Source organism: Corapipo altera, unplaced genomic scaffold (assembly GCF_003945725.1).
Source record: "Corapipo altera isolate COAL_440 unplaced genomic scaffold, ASM394572v1 285, whole genome shotgun sequence".
NCBI classification, from domain to species: domain Eukaryota; kingdom Metazoa; phylum Chordata; class Aves; order Passeriformes; family Pipridae; genus Corapipo; species Corapipo altera.
The window spans coordinates 42203-55919 of record NW_020885135.1 but is presented as its reverse complement, the minus strand read 5'-3'; the positions used below and the strand labels follow the sequence as shown (position 1 = coordinate 55919).

The following is a 13717-nucleotide window of genomic DNA, read 5'->3' as shown; positions in this document are numbered from 1 at the left end:
AGGGATTCACTCCGGGCTGGAATGACCCTGGGGGGATTCACTCCGGGTTTCCTCCCCCTTCCCGCAGCCGTGGATAACGGATGCGTCGCCTACGCCCTGAGGACGGGATTCAACACCTCCCAGGTGAGCTGGGAACGGGAATTCCGGGTTCGGTTGGAAGAGGAACTTGTTTGGAGTGAGGTTGGGAAGAATAGGGAATGAGGTTGGGAAGAGGAAGCAGTCAGGTTTGGGAGAGGAAGAAAGATTGGGGAGAGGAATAAATAAGGTTTGGGTGAGGGATAATTAAAGGTGGGAAGAGGGATAAGGATTGGAAAGGGATAAATAAGATTGGAAAGAAAGAGAAACGAGGTTGGGAAGAGGAATAAATAAGGATTGGGAAGAGGGTTAAATCAGGCTGGGAAGAAGAAATAAGATTGGGAAGAGGAAGGAGGAAGGTTGGGAAGAGGAAGGAGGAAGGTTGGGAAGAGGAAGCCCCGGGATTTCCAGGCTCTGGAAACAAAACCCCGGAGCCGGGATTTGAATCCCGGGGCCCTTTTTAAGGAATTCTGTGGGATTCCTTTGAAGCCCTGGCACTGAAGGCTCTTGTTCCCAGGGAAAGCTGCTCCGGACGATCCTGTTTGGAGTGAAGAGGGTGACGGCCAATAACCTGGAGACCTTCATCTTCATCCTCTTCCTCCTCGTCTTCGCCATCGCTGCCGCCGCCTACGTCTGGATCGAGGGTGGGAATGTGCTGGGAATGTTCCAGGAAGGCTCCCCGGGGCCTTGGGATTGTCCCCCCTCCTGGCAGAATTCCCAAAGGGTTGGGGAAGGGAGGGAGGGCTTGTCCTGAAGGTTTGGGAAGGAGGAGTCCCGGAGTTTGTGGGAAGGACTAATCCCAAAGTTTGTGGAAAGGACAAATGACATTCCCAGAGTTTTTAGGAAGGACAGGAGAGGGACTTTCACCAAAGTTTCTGGGAAGGACAAGACAGGGACTTGTTCCAGAGTTTTTGGGAAGGACAGGTGCCAATCCCTGGGAATTACTCCTGGATCTGCCTTCTCCAGAGCTCCAGCTCAGGAGCCCACCCTGGATCCCGGGATCCTTTCCGGGCAGGATCCGCTCCCTGTTCCCCTGGGATGCGGAGCTGAGCCGATCCCATTCCCAGCTGAGCCGATCCCATCCCGAGCTGATCTGATCCCATTCCAAGCTGAGCTGATCCGTCCCCATCCCGCAGGCACGAAGGATCCGCGGCGGAACCACTACCGGCTGTTCCTGGAGTGTGCCCTGATCCTGACGTCCGTGGTGCCCCCGGAGCTGCCCATCGAGCTCTCCCTGGCCGTGAACACCTCCCTCATCGCCCTGGCCAAGCTCTGTGAGTCCCCATTCCCAACATTCCCGCCCTGGGAAAGGGCTCCCCCTGGAATCAGGCACCCAGAGCGTCCCAGGATTCCAGGATTCTGCTCTGGGCACAGGCTGGGAGAGCTGGGAATGTTCCCCTGGAGAAGGATCCAGGGAGAGCTTCCAGCACATTCCAGGGGCTCCAGGAGAGCGGGAGAGGGGCTTGGGAGAAGGGCTGGAGGGATGGGACACAGGGAATGGCTTCCCCCTGGAAAAGGGGGATCGAGGTGGATTTGGGGAAGGAATCCTTGACTGGGAGGGCGGGGAGGGAATGGGATGGAATTCCCAGAGAAGCTGTGGCTACTCCATCCCGGGAAGTGCCCAAGGCCAGGCTGGATCCACCTGGGCCCTGGAAAGTGTCCCTGCCTTTGGAATTCACTGGGATAATGGGATGGATTTTAAAGTCCCTTCCCAGCCAACCCATTCCATGATTCCAGGATTTTTGTATAATTAGGATGAAATTCCTAATGAGATCCCCTTCTTCTCTTTCTTTTCCTTGTCTTCCTTTTTCTTCCTCCTTCCCTTCCATATTCCTTCCATTCCTATGGAGCAGGAATTTCAGTAGGAATTCTTGTGGAACAGGAATCTCCATTGGCATGAAATTCCTGTGGAATTAGGATAAAATTCCAATGATGTTTTCTTCCTTCTCCTTCCCTTCTTTCTCCTTCCCTTTCTTTCCCTTCCCTTCCTTCCTCTTTCCATCCCTGTGGAACAGGAATTCCAACAGGAATCCCTATGGTTTAGGAATTCCCATGCGGATAAAACCTTTGGGACTTTTCCCTGCCTCCCGGTCCTCCCAGTTTGGATCCACCATCCGGATCCTTGTGTTGCCAATCCCACTGCTGGGCTGCAATCCCAGGGGATTCCCACCCAAATTCCCTGTTTTCCCTCTCCAGACGTTTACTGCACGGAGCCTTTCCGGATCCCCTTTGCTGGGAAAGTCCAAGTTTGTTGCTTCGACAAAACCGGGACCTTGACCAGCGACCACCTGGTGGTGCGGGGGGTGGCCGGGCTCAGGTGGGTCCTGGGAGCCCCCATTCCTGGATTTCCACGCGGGAATTCCTTGGGCACATCCCGGTGGGGCAGGGGGAGATCCCTGGGGATTCGAGGAGCAGGGATTTGGTGGGAATTCCCCAGGATTCTGAGGCTGCCAAGCTCTTCCCTGTGGCACATCCCACCCTTCCTGTCCCGCTGCCGGAATTCCCAGCGCTTGGAGCCTCCCAAATCCTTTGGATCTGCCCTTTGATGTGCCAATTCCCCGAGTTTCCTTGGCAGAACCGGCCAAAATCCCAGGATTTGGCCCGAATTCCCACTGAACCAGCCCCGCCGTCCCGTGGCCTTTGCTCCCCTTTGGGTTGGGGCGGGAATTCCAAGCTGGGAATCGTTCCAGGGTGTCCCAGAGCGGGTCTGTTGCCCTGTTATTCCATAGGGATGGGAAGGAGGTGACTCCCGTGTCCGACATTCCCGTGGAAACCCACCGGGCCATCGCCACCTGCCACTCCCTGGTGCAGCTGGAGGACGGGACGCTGGTGGGAGATCCTCTGGAAAAGGCCATGCTCCTGGCCGTGGACTGGACCCTGACCAAAGGTAAACCCCCATTCCAGGGAAATCCGAGCCTGGGGAGTCTGGGATGGGCTGGCTGGGAAGGGACCTTAAGGATCGTCCTGATCCAAGGGCAGGGACACATCCCATGGCCTGAATTCCACCCAAATTCCACTGAGTCACCCTAAATTCCACCTGAATTCCACCTGAATTCCCCTGAATTCCATCTGAATTGTCCTGAATTCTGCCTGAATTCCACCCAAATTCCCCTGAATCCCCCCTGAATTCCACAGGAACTATCCTGATTTCCCCTGAATTCCCCTGAATTCCCCTGAATTCCACCTGAATTCCACCTGAATTCCACCCAAACTGCCCTGAATTCCACATGAATTATCCTGAATTCCCCCCAAACTGTCTTGAATTCCACACAAATTACCCTGATTCCACCCAAATTCCCCCAATTTCCTCTGAATTCTGGAATTATCCTGAATTTTGCTCGAATTCCCTCCAAACTCCCCCTCGATCCCTCCCTCCTTCCCCCACGGGGTGGGACCTTTTATTTTTGCTTGTTTTTGTTTTTTTTTTTATAATTCCCTTTTTTTTTCTTCTCCCCCCTCCACAAAAAGCCCCTTTCAGGATTTCCCGATCTCTTTGTTTCCAGATGAGAAAGTTTTCCCAAGGAGTCTAAAAACTCCGGGGATGAAAATTCACCAGCGCTTTCATTTCTCCAGTGCCCTGAAGCGGATGTCGGTCCTGGCCTCCTACGAGCGCGGCCCCGGCGCCCAACTCGCCTTCGTCGCCGCCGTCAAGGGCGCGCCCGAGACCCTGCGGCCCATGGTGAGGCATTCCCGGGAAAAACACACGGGAATTCCACTCCCACTGGGGCGGGGGGGGCGAGGGAGGGGGCGGGAGAGGAGATGGAGTTGGAATTCTGAGGGATCAGGGGTTGTGTGGGGAAGGGAGGGACACGGGGGGTGAGAACAGGGGGTTTGGGGTGGGCAGGGGATCAGATGGACAGGGGATCATCCCAGAGTTTGTGGGATGGACGGGGGATCAGATGGACAGGGGATCATCCTAGAGTTTGTGGGATGGACAGGGGATCAGATGGACAGGGGATCATCCCAGAGTTTGTGGGATGGACAGGATGGGGACTTGTCCCAAATTTTGTGGGAATGACAAGTGACTTGTCCCAAATTTTGTGGGAAGGACAAGTGACTTGTCCCAAAGCTTTTGGGAAGGACAGGTGACTAATCCCAGAGGTTTTGGGAAGGACAGGATGGGGGCCTTGTCCCAAAGTTTGTGGGAAGGACAGGGGACAATCCCAGAGTTTGTAGGAAGGACAAGTGACAATCCCAGAGTCTCTTTTTACCCTATTTTCCCCCCTTTTTCCACAAAAAGCTCAAATCTGCTCCTGGATTCTCTCGGAAACTCCCTGAATCCCGTGTTTTTCCCTCCTTTTCCCTAGTTATCCCAATGTCCCAGCAACTACCACTCCGTGCACCGGGAGATCTCCCACGAGGGCGCTCGGGTCCTGGCCCTGGGCTACAAGGAACTGGGACACCTCACCCACCAGCAGGTACCTGGATCCTTCCCAGCCTTCAAATCCGGGGAAATGGGGTTGCTGGGAGCAGGGCTGGGAAGGGAGGGACTTTTTTTTTGGGATGTGGGCACCTGGATCTGCTGATAAAATCAGGATTTTCTGGGAAAACCACCTCCCCCAGCTGTGAGTTTTGGGGTGTTGTGGATCTGTGTTCCCTGCGGTATTCCCGGTTTCCTGCTCACAGAGCAGGATCAGGTCTTTCCTTGGAACAGCTGGAGAGGTTTGGCATGGAATTCCTTGGCCAAGAGCCTGGTTTTAATTGGGAATGAGGAGCTTCTTGTGCCAAAAAAAGCCTTTTATGAGCAGCTGGAGCCATTCCAGGGGTTCTCTGGTGTTCCCAGGGGGTCCTTTAACTTCAGGGAATCACCTGTTGGAAAAGCCAGGTGCAGTTCCCAGGTGTTCCAAATGATTCTTCCCTTGGCAGGTGCGGGAGATGAAAAGGGAAACCTTGGAATGTGACCTGAGGTTTGTGGGGTTCATCGTGGTCTCGTGTCCCCTCAAAGCCGACTCCAAATCCGTCATCAGGGAGATCCAGAACGCTTCCCACCACGTAAGGACGGGCAGAATTCCAGGGAAAAGGGGCTTGGTCGGGTGGGAAAAGCCCTTGGAGGTCGTGGAGTCCAAACATTCCATGGGCACCACTGAACCTGTGCCCAGGTGCCACTTCCAGGGGATTGGGAGCCTCTGGAGTGAGGGAAAAGGGGGAAAGTGGAGGGAAAAGGTGGAAAACAGGGAAATCCTGTGGATATGGGGTTGGTTTTGGGGTGGGATAACGGGACAAGGCCCTTCCCTGGGGGGCTGCACCTCGGGGGGGTTGGGACCTGTACCTGCTCCAGGCAGGAATTTTGTTGGTGCCTCTGGAATTCCCAGAATTCCCTCTCCCGTGTCCCTCAGGTGGTGATGATCACGGGGGACAACCCCCTGACTGCCTGCCACGTGGCCAGGGAGCTGCACTTCCTGCAGAAGGAAAAGACCCTCATCCTGCAACCTCCGGCTTCCAAAGGTGCCCAGAATGGGATTTGGGATGGGCCGGGGGAAAGGGGCTGAAACAACTCCAAAACAGGGTCAAAATAACTCCAAAATCTGGCCAAAATATCTCCAAAATCAGGCCAAAATAACTTCAAAATAGGGTCAGAAAAGCTCCAAAATCAGGCCAAAATATCTTCAAAATAAGGCCAAACTAATTCCAAAGTAAGGCCCAAATATCTCCAAAATAAAGCCCAAATAACACCAAAATAAGGGCAAAACCCACAGAAAACCCCATGCTAAAGATACGCTAAAAAACCCCAGAACACACCAAAATGAGCCCAAAAACCTGCCCAAAACCCCCAAAAGAAGACCCAAAAAACCCACAAAAACCCCCAAAATAAGACACACACACACCCCCCCATAAAAAAGACCAAATGCCACCCAAACAACCCGAAATTCCCGCTTTTCCCAGCGCTGGGATCCGGGAGGGGCCAGGACATTCCCTAACCCTAACCCTGTTCCCGCAGGCTCCCCGTGGCAGTGGGAATCGCGGGACGGGGCCGTGGTGCTCCCGGCGTTCCCGGAATCCCAGCAGGAGCTGACGGAGCCCTTTGACCTGTGTGTGACCGGGGAGGGCCTGGAGCACCTCCGGAGCGGGAACCGGGAGCGGCTGCTCCGGCTCATCCCGCACATCCGCGTCTTCGCCAGGGTCGTGCCCAAGCAGAAGGTGAGGGGAGTGGGGGGGTTATCCCGGAGAATTCCCAACGTTTGGAGGTGCAGGTGGAAGAGGAGGGTGTCCCTGTTGAGATCCTGGAGAGTCCTGAGCCTTTGCTAGCTCGGAATTCCCAAAACTTGGAGCCTGTGAGTGAGGCTCAGGGTGCCTCTGTTACCCTGAACAATCCCGAGCCCATTCCAGCTCGGAATTCCCAAAATCTGGAGCCTGTGAGTGAGGCTCAGGGTGTCCCTGTTGTTGTCCTGAAGAGCCCTGAGCCTGTTCCAGCTCGGAATTCCCAAAATCCAGAGCTTTTGGAGTATAGGGATGATGCTCAGGGGTGTCCCTGTTGTCATCCTGAACAATCCCAAGCCTGTTCCAGCTCTGAATTCCCAAACTTTGGAGCTTTTAGGAGCCTGGGTGTGAGGCTCCAAATTCCCAACATTTGGGCCTTTTCCCGCCAGGAATTCGTGATCACCACGCTGAAGAGCCTCGGCTTCTCCACCCTCATGTGTGGGGATGGCACCAATGACGTGGGGGCCCTGAAACACGCGGATGTGGGTGAGAATTCCTGGGATTTCCCCAGATTCCCGGGGTTTTCTGGAGTGCCAGGGCTGGGAATCCGCCTGCCCGAATCGTTTGGAGGCAGGAATTCAGATACAGAGGGATTTCTCTGCTCCTGGAACTGCACACCAGCAGGAACTGGCTCCAAACGCTTTTTCCAGGATTCTCCCTGTTTTTTTTCCCTGAAATTCCCTGATTCTCCCTACGTTTTTCCCCTAAAATCCCTCCCAAATTCCTTGATTCTCCCTGCTTTTCCTCCCTATATTGCCTCCCAAATTCCCTGATTCTTCCTGCAGTCCCTCCCAAATTGCCTGATTCTCTCCACTTTTTTCTCCCCAAATCCTTCCCAGATTCCCTCCTCTCCTGGCTCCAGGTTGGGATCCTGCTGTGTGGAAAAACAAATGGCTTTACAGCCGCTTTTTTCCCTGAAATCTCTCCCCAATTCCTTCATTCCCCCTACTTTTCTTCCCTAAAATCCCTCCCCAGTTCCCTGCTCCAGTTGCAGCCACTGACTGCGTAGAAAAACCTGAGGGATTTACGGCCCTTTTTTCCCTGTTTTTCCTCCGTTTTCCAGGAGTGGCCCTGCTGGCAAACGCTCCCGAGAGGATTCCCGAGCGGAAGAAGCGGCCCCGGGACGGCACCGGGGACGGGAGAGCCGGAATTCCAGCGGCAGGAGTCGGGAATGTGAGACCCACATCCCGGGGAGCCAAGCACAGGGTCCTGTCCCAGCGGGAGGAGCAGCTGGCCATCCACAGGGTGCGATTCCAGAGGGTTTATCCAGGCTTTTGAGTCCTCCTCTGGCACTCCTGGAGCTGGGGTGTGATCCCAGCCACAAATACAGGGAAAACAGGGAGCAGATCATGGAATTCTGCTTGGGAGGCACCTTAAAACTCCTCAGCCCAGGCAGAGCCCAACCTTCCTTCCTTTTCCCCGTGGATTTGGGTGGGAAAGGAGCAGCTTTTCCCTCCGTTCCCCCATCCATGGAGCAGGGATGGCATGGGACCATTCTGGGAATTCACATCCCACTTTTCCCGTCCCTCAGGAACGGCTCAGCCAAGTGCTGAAGGACCTGGAGGAGGAACGAGCTCCAGTGGTGAAACTGGGAGACGCCAGCATTGCCGCCCCCTTCACCTCCAAACTCTCTTCCATCCAGTGCAGTGAGTGCTGGGAATAACCCGGGAATGAGCCGGGAGAGAGGGCTGGGATGGGGAGAAACAGCCCCAGCTCCAGGCTGGGAATAACCCAGGAGAGAGGGTTGGGGTGGGGAGAAACAGCCCCAGATCCAAGGCTTTGCCACCATTTTATGTGGGAATCCAGGGCTTTCCTGCCTTTTCTATGTGGGAATCCAAGGCTTTGCCACCATTTTGTGTGGGAATCCAGGCCTTTTCCCCTATTTTGTGTGGGAATCCAGGCCTTCCCCGCCATTTTGTGTGGGAATCCAGGCCTTCCCCGCCATTTTGTGTGGGAATCCAGGCCTTCCCCGCCATTTTGTGTGGGAATCCAGGCCTTCCCCACCTTTTTACATGGACCAGCCCCCATGTGGGACTTCTGGGCCGAGCTCAAATCCCCTCAGGCCCCCTTTTTGGGGCAGGACCGAGCCCCAAGCCCTGTTTTCCTCGTGTTTATCCCCGTTTTTCCCTGTTTTTCCCCAGTCTGCCACGTGATCAAGCAGGGCCGCTGCACGCTGGTGACGACGCTGCAGATGTTCAAGATCCTGGCGTTGAACGCCCTGATCCTGGCCTACAGCCAGAGCGTCCTCTACCTCGAGGGCGTCAAGTTCAGTGACTTCCAGGCCACGCTCCAGGGGCTGCTCCTGGCTGGCTGCTTCCTCTTCATCTCCCGCTCCAAGGTGAATGCCGGGAATTCTGCGGGAATTCTGCTTGGCCCATGCCCATCCCTCCAAAACTGAAGGAAAAGGGCCTTTCTCCCCCAAAACATCCCGGTTTTTGTGGTAAATTCCCAGTCCCTGATCCTGGAGGGGTGGGAGTTAGTGTTCCCTTGGATTTGGGATGCTCCTGAGGCCAGTCCTTGCCCGGGGAAGCCCCCTGTGATCCCAACTGACGGGAAAAGGTGGGAAAGGGCAGCATAGGAAAAAATGGTTCCACTGAGGCTGTTCCTTAAAATCATGGAATTAGGGAATCCTGGAATGGTTTGAATGGGAAGGGACCTTAAATCCCAGCCCATCCTGCCTCCAGGGGCACATTCCATGGACCAGGTTGCTCCCAGCCTTGGAATTCCACTCCCGAGGGGGAATTCCTGCAGCCCACAGACACCGTTGGGATTCGGAGCCTTCCCAAGGCATCCCAGCCCACCCCACTCCGTTTTTTCCCCCCATTCCCAGCCTTTGAAGACCCTTTCCAAGGAGAGGCCCCTTCCCAACATCTTTAACCTGTACACGGTGCTGACGGTGCTGCTGCAGTTCCTGGTGCACTTCCTGAGCCTCGTCTTCCTGTACCGGGGGGCCCAGGCCCGGAGCGGGCCCAGGTGAGCCTCCATTCCCAAAAAACCCCAGGCATCCCAAATTCCTGCCGGGAATTCCAGGCCCGGAGCGGGCCCAGCTGCGCCTCCAAGGTGTTTTCCCGTTGCAGGGAGGAAGAATTTGTGGATCTGAGCAAGGAATTCGAGCCGAGCCTGGTGAACAGCACCGTGTACATCCTGTCCATGGCCATGCAGATGGTCACCTTCGCCATCAACTACAAGGTGCCTTGAGATCCAGGGAATATCCCTCGGGATCAGCCCTCGGGATCAGCCATCCCGCCCCATTCCCTGCTCAGGAATCCCAAAATCCCTGAAATCCTCAGCCAAGCACTCCCTGAGCTCCCTCAGGAACCTTTTCCCACTTCCCTTGGGAACCTTTTCCAGTGTCCCATTCCCCCCATTCCCCCCATTCCCTCCATTCCCTCCCAGTCCTTCCCAGTCCTTCCCATTCCCTCCCAGTCCCTCCCATTCCCTCCCAGTCCCTCATTCCCTCCATTCCCTCTCATCCCTCCCAGTCCCCCCCAGTCCCTCCCAGTCCCTCCATTCCCTCTCATCCCCCCAGTCCCTCCCAGTCCCCCATCCCAAGCCATTCCCTGTCTCCCAGGGCCATCCCTTCATGGAGAGTCTCCAGGAGAACAAGCCCCTGCTCTGGAGCATCGTCCTGTCGGGAATGGCCATCGTGGGGCTCCTCTCGGGCTCCTCCCCGGAATTCAACGAGCAGTTTGGGCTCGTGGAGATCCCCACCGAGGTAACCCTGGAATTCCGGGGCCATTCCCCTGGGAAAACGGCCCCCAGGAGGGATTTGGATCGGGAATGTTGGTGGCGTTTGAAGGGATGGGACACGACGGGATCCTGGGGGAATGGGAGGGGAATTCCTGGGAAAGGGGGAATCAAAGGGGTGGTTCATCCAGGTGCCATCCCAAGGATTATGGAGAGGTGGGAATTTCACGGGATTCAACAGGACCAAGGGCAGGGGCTGCACCGGCATGAGGGGCAATTCCAAGCCCAAATCCAGGCTGGGAAGAGGGTGGATGGAGGAGGAGCCCCGGGAAGGAGGATTTGGGGGTGTCGTGGGTGAAAATCCTGGAATGGTTTGGGTGGGAAAGACCTGGAAGCTCATCCCAATCCCTGGGCAGGGACACCTTCCATGGCCGGGTGGATCCCGAGGGTCTGCCCATGGAATGGGGTGGGATGGGATGGGCTTTGTGGTCCCTTCCCATCCCAGGATTCCAGGGGGTGTTTCCCCTCTCCCATCCCGAATCCCGCTCTCTCCGCAGTTCAAGCTCGTGATCTCCCAGGTCCTCCTGGCCGACTTCCTGCTCGCCTTGTCCGTGGATCGGATCCTGCAGTTCCTGCTGGGGAGCTCCAAGCTCCAAGTGCCTTCCTGAGGGGAATTCCCGACTCCAGAGCCGTGTCCTGCCATCCCAACCCCGCCCCCAGCGTTCCCGGCGGGGATTTTCCACCCCCAAATCCACCTCTGGGAAAGGAAACGGCCGCAGTTTGGAGGTGGTTTTTTCTTTTTTCCAGGATGTGCTGGGGAATTTCTTTGGGGGGGGATGTGGGGGAAGTTTTCAAGGAAAATCCTCGAATTTTCATGGAAAATCCACAAATTTTCAAGGAAATACCTTAAATTTTCATGGAAAAATCCTCAAATTTTCAAGGAGACCCCTCAAATTTAAAGGAAAAGCCTCAAATCTCCAGGAAACATTTGGGGAATTCGGGAACTAAAAGCTCAAATCGAGGTGTTTTGAAAAGTGTTTGGGGCTGGAAAATTCCATGGAAAACTTGGGAATAAACCAGCCCCGAAGCGTGGTAGGAAAGGACATCCCAAAATCCTGGGAACACCTCGGAAAAGATGATTTGGGGGCTAAAAGTCTGGGATAAACCCTCCCCAGGTGCCGCCCTGTGTTCCCAATCCATGCCAGGAATCCGTGGATAGGTAGAGAAACAGGTTTATTTCCTCCTGGAGCAGCTCCAAGGCTCTGGAATTCCCTTTGGAATGTCGCCTGGAAGGGCTCAGGTGCCTGGGGGCAGCCGAGCCGCCGCTGTCCTTTCCACCACAAATCCATAATTGTACTGGGAACACGGGAAAAAAGGGGAATGAAAACCCTTAGGAATGTGCCCAGCATTCCCAGCACTCCCCCAGCGTTCCCAGTATTCCCAGAATTCCAGGGGTGTCACCTCCTGCTCGATGTCAGCGAGGGATTTCACTGTCAGGTCGGCCAGAATTGGCTAAAAAGAGGGGGGGAAATGTTAATTAATGGGATTAAAAGAGGGGAATTATTAATTAATTAGGGGGCTGATTATTAATTAGAGGTAATTGATTATTAATTAGGGGGTAATTAATGAAATAAGGGCTCGAGGGAGACTCACAGCGGGGCCAGAGCTGAGCTTGGGCTCGAACTTGGGGTGGAGGGCGAAGGGAACTCCGTCCATGGCTGGGAAAAAAGAGGGAAAAGAACCTTTCCAAATTCCCAAAACACACAATTCATGGAAAAGAGGAGGGAAGGGGACACTTGGCATCGAGAATGACCTCCAAATTCCAGGAAAAAAATTCCAGGGAAAGGGAAAAATCCTTCAGGAAGGGAGGAATCCTCCAGGAAAGGTTTTCCTGAAGGCTTGGGAAGAAGGTTTTTCCCAAAATCCAGCCCCATCCCAGCCTTTCCCAGGCACAGGGAGGGAGCTGGGAGCCAATTCCCAGGCTCCTCTTTAAGGGGTTGTTCTTTAATCCCGGAATTCCGAGGAAAAGCTTTACCTGAGAGGCCGTAGATCCCGGAGGGGTCAGGCAGGGATTCGGGATGGGAGCGGCCTTTGGTGCTGGATGGAGGGGGGGGCCTGGGGGTGTTGATGAGAGTCATTAATTAGGGAATTAATTGCTCAGGAAGGAGCTCCAGCCCTTGGGAATGGACACCGGGATTGATTCCCAGTCCCGGGATGGGGCAGGTGGGGGCACCTGGGGGGGCTGGAATTGGGATGTACTGGGAGTAACTGGGGCTGGAATTGGGGGTGGTACCTGGGGGGCTGCACTGGGGGTCCCTGTGGCTGTACTTGGGGGGCTGTACTGGGGGTCCCTCTGGGGTCCCTGTGGCCGTACCTGGGGGTCTGTGAGGGTTCCCTGAGGGGGTCTCTGGGAGTCCCTGGGGGTCCCCGTGGCCGTACCTGGGGGGCTGTACCTGGGGGCCCCGGGGGGGGGGGCCCGGGGGCCCCCGGGGGGGGGGGGGGGGGGGGTCCCCGTGGCCGTACCTGGGGGGCTGCAGCGAGAGCTTCTCCATCCCGGTGCTGAGCGGCCTCGTTCTGGGGCTGGGCTGGGGCCCAACTGGCCCCTTCTTGCACCAAATGGCGAAACCCCCCATTTCCCTGGAAAACAATCCCCCGAATTCCCGGGTTGGGGAGGGCGGGACACCAGGAAAAGGGGGAGGGAGGGGGCTGCGGGAACCCCCCCCCCATACCCGATTTTGGTGTAGAGGGGCAGGACTTTGCCCTTGGAGCTGAGCTGCAGCTCCAGCACCGCCGCGGCCTCGCTCGGCTGCTCCAGCTTCACCAGGAGCCTTTTCCTCCGGGAAACGCCGGTTCCTGAGGGGAAAAACGGGACACAGCACCGGGAGGGCACTGGGGGGGGCGGCACAGGGGAAAAGCCCTCGGGTGGGGTCACCCCCGGGGGGGCACTTACGGGGTTCAGGGAACTCGGGGGCGCGGGTGTAGCCGGGGGGCTGCGGGCTCCGCTCGCTCAGCACCAGCACGTCCGTCACCACCGGGCACGGCGGGGGCTGGGGGGCACCGGGATGGGCATCGGGAACCGGGACAGGCACCGGGAACCGGGTCCCACTCCGGGAAATAGGGACCGGGACGGGCACCGGGCCCCAAACCTTCCCCTCCGGTCCTGGTCCCGCTCCCGATTCCTCCCCCGGGAGCCGCCAGGACGAGACAGGACCTCGGTTTTGGACCGGGAACCGAACCCTCCGTCACCCCTGGTCTGATGCCGGGACCCGATCCCAGTTCCTCCCCCGGGAGCCACCGGGACGGGACCCCGGCACCGCCCGTGCCCGGTGCCCCCGTTACCTGCGCTGCCGCGGGACGCACACACAGGTACCACCCTCCGCCGCGGTGCCCGAAGCCTTTGCCCACCACGGCGGGCGCGCCCTCCGCCGTCACCGTGATCTGCGGGCACGGGGCGCGTCAGCGGCACCGGGACGGGCTCCGTGCGGCCGCCGTGCCCTCCCCGTGCCCCCCGTACCGCGGTCCAGCCCGGCGGGACGGCCTCGGGCCCCGCGGCCCAGCCCACCCCGGTGAGCGGCGACGGAGCCGCCGCCGCCATCGCTCCCCGTCCGCACCGGAGCCGCGGGGACCCGCCCACCGCCACCGGCGGGCTGCGATTGGCTGAGGGTGATGAGCGACTTCGGCGATTGGGTGAGAACTATGATTGACACGCGAGCCGACCAATGAGCAGAGAGCAATCCACAAACGCGGAAGCGCGGGA

The 13717-nt window shown here is 57.0% G+C and overlaps 2 protein-coding genes across 3 annotated transcripts in view; one reads left to right on the top strand and one right to left on the bottom strand.

Annotated features, from left to right (window-relative positions):
• ATP13A1 (ATPase 13A1) overlaps positions 1–11050 on the top strand; it is a 15660-nt gene extending 4610 nt beyond the window's left edge. Inside the window, exons 9-26 of the mRNA XM_027670098.1 lie at positions 68–123; positions 593–719; positions 1212–1349; positions 2272–2392; positions 2805–2962; positions 3579–3754; positions 4383–4493; positions 4942–5067; positions 5412–5520; positions 6014–6213; positions 6663–6759; positions 7337–7518; positions 7805–7919; positions 8415–8611; positions 9104–9246; positions 9351–9462; positions 9845–9988; positions 10518–11050. Coding sequence (XP_027525899.1) covers positions 68–123; positions 593–719; positions 1212–1349; positions 2272–2392; positions 2805–2962; positions 3579–3754; positions 4383–4493; positions 4942–5067; positions 5412–5520; positions 6014–6213; positions 6663–6759; positions 7337–7518; positions 7805–7919; positions 8415–8611; positions 9104–9246; positions 9351–9462; positions 9845–9988; positions 10518–10628 — 2423 coding nt within the window. The 3' untranslated portion in view covers positions 10629–11050. The remainder of the gene's footprint in view (positions 1–67; positions 124–592; positions 720–1211; positions 1350–2271; positions 2393–2804; positions 2963–3578; positions 3755–4382; positions 4494–4941; positions 5068–5411; positions 5521–6013; positions 6214–6662; positions 6760–7336; positions 7519–7804; positions 7920–8414; positions 8612–9103; positions 9247–9350; positions 9463–9844; positions 9989–10517) is intronic.
• Positions 11051–11176: 126 nt separating this feature from the next.
• Positions 11177–13555, bottom strand: MVB12A (multivesicular body subunit 12A). Of its 2 annotated transcripts, none has more exons than XM_027670102.1 (9): positions 13475–13555; positions 13300–13398; positions 12911–13007; positions 12690–12813; positions 12479–12597; positions 11996–12075; positions 11614–11678; positions 11422–11472; positions 11177–11316 (listed from the first exon to the last, which is right to left on the bottom strand). In XM_027670102.1, the coding sequence occupies exons 1-8, from the start codon at positions 13553–13555 to the stop codon at positions 11454–11456; spliced, it is 684 nt and encodes a 227-aa protein (XP_027525903.1). In that variant the 3' UTR covers positions 11177–11316; positions 11422–11453. The 2 variants fall into 2 exon arrangements, with proteins under 2 accessions (XP_027525903.1, XP_027525902.1); XM_027670101.1 differs by having other exon boundaries at positions 12484–12597.
• Positions 13556–13717: the final 162 nt, after the last annotated feature.

Excerpts from the sequence above, each read along its gene's own strand:
- MVB12A (XM_027670101.1), bottom strand. The coding sequence starts at position 13,555 with ATGGCGGCGGCGGCTCCGTCGCCGCTCACCGGGGTGGGCTGGGCCGCG. Across the intron at positions 11,473-11,613 it reads AGCTCAGCTCTGGCCCCGCT|CCAATTCTGGCCGACCTGAC; the intron begins GTGAGTCTCCCT and ends CCCTCTTTTTAG. Across the intron at positions 11,317-11,421 it reads TCGCTGACATCGAGCAGGAG|TACAATTATGGATTTGTGGT; the intron begins GTGACACCCCTG and ends CCGTGTTCCCAG.